General features: G+C 46.5%; 1 protein-coding gene across 1 annotated transcript in view; it reads right to left on the bottom strand.

The window, feature by feature from the left end:
* ERGIC1 (endoplasmic reticulum-golgi intermediate compartment 1) overlaps positions 1-7,162 on the bottom strand; it is a 59,466-nt gene extending 52,304 nt beyond the window's left edge. The window contains exon 1 of the mRNA XM_035338430.1: positions 7,014-7,162. Coding sequence (XP_035194321.1) covers positions 7,014-7,033 — 20 coding nt within the window. The 5' untranslated portion in view covers positions 7,034-7,162. The remainder of the gene's footprint in view (positions 1-7,013) is intronic.
* Between the last annotated feature and the right edge of the window lie 364 nt (positions 7,163-7,526).

Genomic DNA, 7,526 nt, shown 5'->3' with positions numbered 1-7,526 from the left:
AATAAAAATAAATAAATAAATAAATTGTAAGATATCTTCCCACATTTTCTAGAAATCGCCAAACATAAAGACTTTGTTTGTGCCCGGTACTGCTGAACACCTTGAAACAAGATGTTGTAGGATTAAGGCAGCATCAGAACCTTGTACCTGTCCTCTATGGAAGCTGTCTTCCGAAAGATTTAGACCCCAGCTGCCCTAGGACAGCACACAAATTGGAGATTTGGACCGTGCACCTCTACGTTCCCCAGAACTGCACAACAAAAAACAACCTCTGCCAGGAAAGTGGAGGGCCACTAAAAAAAAATGGAAGAATAGCTCCATCTTCTTAAGGCTTCCAAACAAAAGCACGAAGGCTAGTCCACACTGCTGCATGACAGGAAGACTTTTCAGTACCAGCAGGGAATTCCTGACGTGACCAGTTCAGGTTCTCCTACTTAAATTCCAATCTAAGAGGAGAATTCCTGTCCATGCCTCCCCAACTTGGTGCCGTTTTTCAGTTGCATGTAACTGTACTCCTACAAGCAAGTACAGCTCAGAACTATCGCCTGGTTTCCCCATGCAGCTCCTGGCTTTGACTCGGTTTTCAAGAAACCCCCGTATCGATCCCACCCCTACAGAAACCCAGCCAACACAGACCCAAGCCAGAGCCGCAGCCTGCAGCTGGGACCAGGTTTGCCAGCGCTTGTTGGTCATGAGAGCGCTTGCCACAACCCAGCAGCCGGATTCAGGTGCCAGTTCAGTTTGCTCACGTTTGACTTAGTAACGTAGAATCCATCAGTGAGGCTCCAGGACCTCACCTTTATCTGAAATCACAAAGTTATATTTACATTACTGGCTGCACTGGTATTTTAGTGGTCTATGGAGATGGACAGCAATGAAGAAAGCAAGTGATCTGCCTTAGGACGTGACTATTAAATAAATACCAACCAATCATGACTGCCTGAAATCCTGTTAGCAGTTCTGCATCCCTGTCTACATTAACACAGCATTTCGAAGCCTCCTGTATTAAAAGCCACTCTGTGTTTCTACCTTCTCTGGATTAAACTATATACACCTCATTTGGAAATATCCTTAAAAAAAAAAAGGAAAACGAGAAACATCCAAACACAATTCAGATGCAGCCAACTGCGCTGTCCATCTGACTGCAGTCTTTACTGGTACGTGTCTGCCATGAGCAGTACTAAAATAGTCAAATATTTCAGTAGAAGATTTTGTAGATCGCAACAAGACTGTTGTTCATAGTTTTTTTGGCAGAATAAGTTTTCCATTCCAGGGGCAGCTGGCTTGGTGCGGGAATACCTAGACAACACTTCAGAGCTTGTGCTTGGATAGAAGACAAAGAAAACAGATGATTTCTTCTTTTGTTGCAAGACTATTCTTTTCTCGCCACCTCCGCTGTTGGAATTACAAACCTAAAAAAATACACATGCACGCTTCAAAATACAAGCTGTACAACTTGTGCAGCTTCTCTCACTCCATGGGATTGCTTCAACTCTGTTTACTGTGTGATTCAGTCATTTTTACAGCAATGAACTATGATGCCATGAAGAAAGCATCTGTGTCACCAACGAGTGAACAAAGCTGGCCAGTTAAAGTTCAGAAGGAACAATTCACAACTTTCCTACAAAGCCAGACTTTAATGCTCCTGTCCTTACTCAGCTGGAGTAGGTAACTGTTCCTACTTTAAGGCAAGTAATGGATTAAGGAGACTCAGGAAGAAATATTTACACACACGCACTCCATGCATAGTCAGTTGTTGGTGGCATAAACATCAACAGGCTCTGTCTGTATGGCTCTGTGTGCCCATCCGACTGCAGAATAATTTTTCAGGTGCTCTCAAAGGGCTGTTGTTGAAACAAAGTCAGTCACGCTGCTGCCTGGCACCACAACCAACCCCGGCGGTTACGTAAGGCGGCAGCAACAGCCCCGGGAAGGCTTGTTTACCAGCGCGTTGCACAACGCAGAGAGGAGCACGCGTGCCAGGCATGGTTAAGTTCACTATGAAAATATGCTTGTAGAGCTACCAGGTGTGCTGAAACGGTCAGCTGGCGTTTCAGAGGCTAACGAAAAAAGTGCGGGTCTCTGCAAAGCGCAGAGGCACCCACACAGAACGGTGTTACGCCACGAGCTGGAAATGTAGAAGCTACTTTAGGAAGTCAGCTACCAAGTACATCCCATAGGAGATTTAAGATTTTGAACAGAGTTATACAAGAGGCAAACTTTAGGGCTGCGGAAGGGAGCGTAACCATGCACAACTTAGTACAGGGCACATGTAAACCTTTTCGACAGGCCACTGCTACACGCACAAGTCATCTAACCAGGAGAAACCGTCCCAGCTGGCCTCGGCTGCTCATTCTTTCTTATCCTCCCCACGCCGTTTCAGCCAAGAACAGGTGATACCTGCTGCTATCAGCACTGCATACACTCCATGGGACAGACACCGTGAGCTCATTTGTAAAGTTCAGTGAGTAATTTTCCCAAAGGAACCACTATGTATTTATGTGGCTTGTTAAACAATGTGCTGAGAGAGAGCAAACAGGTGGATGGAGTGCTGCAGTCTGATGGGAAACTGAACCGCCTCAGACTTCACAAAGAGACTGCAAATTAAAGCTCCTGAGTAAATATGTACATTTCCACTGGCGTTTGATATTCGTTAGGCAGTGCCAAAACATCATTTAGTCACTATTTCTGCCTTACAACTGGCAAATGTTCAAACACAAGCTGAACAACTCCCCCAAAATTTAAGCAACATCTTTCTGTAACCCCTCAGATTTCAAGTCGTGACCCCCACAAACCTGTCAAGCACTACAGTTATGAGAGCTTTGCTCCTTCTTTCCTTAAGCCTGAGGACTAAAAGCAAGCTATTTTCCTTCAGCTTGCAAGTGACTGGGAAATTGTTGTCCAAGGGGTTGCTTAGTTCAGAACAAAGATTTTTCTCTTTAGACTCCAAATCGCCTACAATCCACCCATTTGATCTCACTGATCTGGTGGGGAATCGAAGGCGGACAGAGCTCCCCGAGGCTGCTGAAGCAGTCTGTATCGACAGTTTCGCAACTGTGCCAGGTCAGTTGTCTCGAGCATCAGTCTGCCTATTAGCCATCACACCTTGCAGGTCGAAATTAAAAACATTCATAAACATACTGCCTCTCCTGAAAGCAATCACGTCAAAAGTGTGTCAGCCTCAGTTAACACTGGACAATTTGATTTAAAAAAAGACTAAGGGGAAACAAAGCAAAGACCTTCCTGTGTCCCAAAACAACAAATATATATATATATATATATATAAAATTTAGATTTGAATCAGAATACCCATGCAGAAAGCATCAATTATTACTATTCTAGCAAAAAACAGCTGACTGGGGCCCCACTGTACTGTGCAGAGGGAATAAGAGTATTTGCCACAAAGAACTTCCACTCCAAGTTAGCGCTTAAATCAAAATCCCTTCTAAGCCTGGTTCCTTTCCCATGACCTCCAAAATCCAGGTATAACATACTGCTGAACAACAGTACTTCATTGAGGTTATTAAGCCATACGGGGAAAAAACAACAACAAAAACCCTAATCAAAACATCACGATGATCAGTATTGGGAAATAAATTCTGAACTGTTCAACTGAACATAACATTGAGGATTCACAGATATTTGCTGCTCTATGCCCACAAAACAGTGGTCAGAGCATAACTGAGAATTACCCACAATTAGAACAAAACTTGATTTCAGAATGGTCTATTTTAGTTCCTCCCAGTCCGATCAGTTACAGCTACCAACACAGTTCAGAAGTTTCAGCAGCTGCTACAAAGCCATCAGTAACTTCCATGCAAATAGGCAGATGCCAAGAAAAGCCACCAGGTTCAAGAGCCACGTTTCTCTATGCCACGTCTACTTCCAGTGAGCAGGAGTCACTTCATTTTTACTTCTGTAATTCCCAGCACCAGAGCAGGCTCAGTTCCAGCACTCTGTGCACCACCGAAGCTAAGCCTCCCTGCTAAGTGGATCACACATGTGAGAAACCTGGCCTGCAAGCACCATTCAAGATGACCCAGGCTTTATAGTTTAATCTCATTAGGATTTTTACATCTAGGGAAGCTGCAAAAACACAGGTGACACTGAGTCTTAAAGGCTTGAGGGGGAAGTACCCTTTCTGCTCCAGCTGCATACCTCAAAATCCCCAGATAGGTACAAAGTGGCTTTGCCGACACAAGTTCTAACAGGGGGAAACGCAACAAGCAAAAACCTCTTTTGCTCTCTCAGCCAAATATGTTCTAAAAATTACGAAGGAACCGGGCATTCCAGAAATACAAACTGATTTAGTAGTTCTGCAGGAGGGCTGGTGTCTCGTGACAGGCACTGAACAGACCTGTACCGAAGCCTCCAGTCTGGAAAATAAAAGCTTGATTCCCTTCTAACATCACAGCAGGACTGTAGAGATTAGTGAACATGAAATGCTTTGAAAAGTGAAAAGCATTAGGCAAGTACTAAGGATTACTAACAGCCTAAAGTTACTCGGGACAGAATTAATTATTCACTTGAAATTACTTTGCTGTAAAGATATTCTTTTATTTATAATTTAAATGTACTTTTTATCAGCAAAAGGTATCATTGATAAGCCAAGAACACACAAGTCTTACAGAAAAAGAAAAGTACAGTACAAGCAACAAAACAAACTATGGCCACGTCTGATACCAACCAATATGCCTCAGACCCTGAACCTGGGAGACAACTTCCAAGGAACTGGTTTAAGCACTTGGGGTTCTTCAATCTGGACAAATTTGAACCTAAAGTCTAGGAGATACAAAAGATTTAGTCAAATGGCTGGAAATGTCTTGATTTTTAGTTGAAGAATAGAGATTTTTTGGTGAAACCTGTGGCTTCCAGAAAACACCAATGCCTTTCCACTTGAACCTCTAAATTTTGGACTCTAGAAGATATGTAGGGGCAGATTTATAAAAAAAAATAATTGAACAATCCAACCCTCTAATCATACAAAAGTATAACACACTTTAAAGCATTTAAGTATTATAGTATTTTAAGGTGCCAAGCTGTACCTTGCAAAGGGAACATCCAATTGAAATCTCTGAAAGAAAATCCTTGCATTTTACGTGACAGAAAACCTCTTCATTGAGAAACGTTACAGGCAGTAACTTTCTTTCTCTACGAGTATTGTGCTGTATGTTATGTCATTGTCAGGAAGCAACTGTAAGTTCTTTAATGCATGCATCATTCTTTACCTACGACAGTAAAATTTTCCAACCTCAACAGATTTTTGTTCCACTGGCAGCACAATGAACAAAAACCACATCAGCCAAATGACTGTCTCTGAATTTTGCTAAAATTATGTTCCTGAACTTTGTTCATGTTGCTAAAACAGGAAAGCAGTTTGTTGCACATGACAAGTCTCTCTGTACCATAAAATACAAAGTTCTTGGCTCTACCAACTGCAGCCTTTTGAAGTCTCATCTCTGCAGAAAAGATGAACCTCAGTATGCTTGCATCATACGAGCAGGTGCTTTGAAACGTCTACTTCTAATCCTCCAACCTGGTGACACAGAACTTACTCGGGACTGTGAATCTTTAAAATGCAGATTGGAACTGATGCCTCTATGTTTTTATACCTCAGTAATCCAAACTCTGAAACTCAGCTTTTATTCAATGCCCTTGTACCATTCTGAAGTTTAGCACTAGTGCTTTCTCTTAAGGTGATTACTTTTTATGAGCCTGTTTTCCACATGTGCATTCTGAGACCCAACAAAAATTACATTTTTAAGACATCAGAAATAACATTTTATCTGCTATTATAAAGTGACAGCCACAACCCAGGATTCCTTATCGTTCGTGTATTCTACAAGCCTGAAAACAGACGGCAACAGGACTTGCAGCTGGCAGAATGTCTCCAAAGCTGAGAAGAATTTTTCTACCAAGTTTTAGACAAAAGCAGAAACAGGGCTCTGGGACCCGGATCCCCCATGATCCAGCAGATGCTGTTTCCAGCGTCAGCAAGTTTTCATTCAGAAGCAACTGCCTCCATGTTCAATAGTGCCTCACGGATCACATACAAGATCATGTTAGCCTGTATAAATGAGAGGCCTGATTTAGAATTACAGCAAAAACACAGTACACAGCTTTTGTTTGGGAGAACTAAAAAAAAAAAAAAAATACCCTATCGCGGTTTTCTCCTCAAATGGTTGGTTTTGGATGGCTCATGATGGTTTAACTCGTGAAGCAGTAAGGAACACCTGATACCTCTCAACTCCCCCAAACTCACGTATTCTGATTCAAATCCTAATGTTCTGATGAAACCTAGGTGAGACTTATCTGAGCAGTTTGCATGTAGTGTGCATGAATCTGAGCACTTTGCACGCAGTGTTCATGAAGCGTGTACAAATCTTTGCACTCTGCATGCAATGTGCATGAACCGTGCAGTTTGCACGTAGTGTGTACAAATCTGTGCACTTTGCACGCAGTGGGTATGGATCTCTGCAGTCTGCATGCAGTGTGTACAAATCCATGTACTTTGCACACAATGAGCGTGGATTTGGAAAGCTCTCAGGGTCTGGAGGGGGTCAAGCGGGAAACGAATCGTTACTCCACCATAACCCAAGGGGTCTCTGGGGATTCACCTGGATCTCCAGCCCAGGAACTCCAGCCCAGGGGCCCTGCAGGCTGGCAGCACCTCGACCCCCACCCGCCCCGGAGGAGCCTCCCCGGGGCCGAGGCGCTGCCTGCGGCCGGGCAGCCCCCGCCGCTCCACCCCTGGCACCCGGGGGCGCCCGAAACTCCGCACGCCCCGCTCTCCTTTGCACAACGCCATTATATAACGCTAATTACCGCACGCCTGGCTTTCCCACGTCCCTTCCCAGCCCTACTTCTCGCCTCCCTGCCGCTCCTCCCTAACCCGGACGGCTCGCTCGGCTTCACCCCGCCCGCCTTCACCGACCCGGGGGAGGCCGCGGGGCCGGGCGGGGAGCGGAGGCGGCGGCTCCATCCCCTGCTCCACCCGGCCGGGCCGCACTCACCTCCTGAAGTCAAAGGGCATGGTGCTGGTGGAGGGCGCCGGGCTCAGCTGCGGGCCCCCGGCCCCGGCTCTCGCCCCGCTGCCGCCGGCTGCAAGGCCCAGGAAGTGCCGGCCCCGCCGCCGCGCTGCACCAGCCCATTGGGCGGCCCGGCCCGGCCGCCGCTTCCGCCGCCGGGTTAACGGGCACCGGGGGGCCGACGGCCCCGCTTGTGCCCCCGGGGTCCGGCTTAACCCGCCCCGCCGGGCCGGCGGCGCCCTGGGGCCCGTCAGTGCCCCGCAGCCCTGAGGCACCCCCCCCACGGCACCCTCGAGGCACCCCGCAGCTGTGAGGGGTGCTCATGTCTCCCTCAGCACCCCCTGGGCCCTCTCAGCGCCTGCAGCACCCCGATGAACGCCCTTGGGAGTCCAAAACCCTCGGGAGCCCAAAACCCTCGGGAACCTGCACCCTTGGGAGCCCCAAACCCTTGGGAGCCGTTGTCCCACAGCCGCATGGCTTCTGGCCTGCAGGGAGGTG

Source organism: Oxyura jamaicensis, chromosome 13, assembly GCF_011077185.1.
Source record: "Oxyura jamaicensis isolate SHBP4307 breed ruddy duck chromosome 13, BPBGC_Ojam_1.0, whole genome shotgun sequence".
NCBI lineage: Eukaryota > Metazoa > Chordata > Aves > Anseriformes > Anatidae > Oxyura > Oxyura jamaicensis.
Note: the sequence above shows the minus strand (reverse complement) of the source record. Positions and strands in the feature narration are given on the sequence as shown.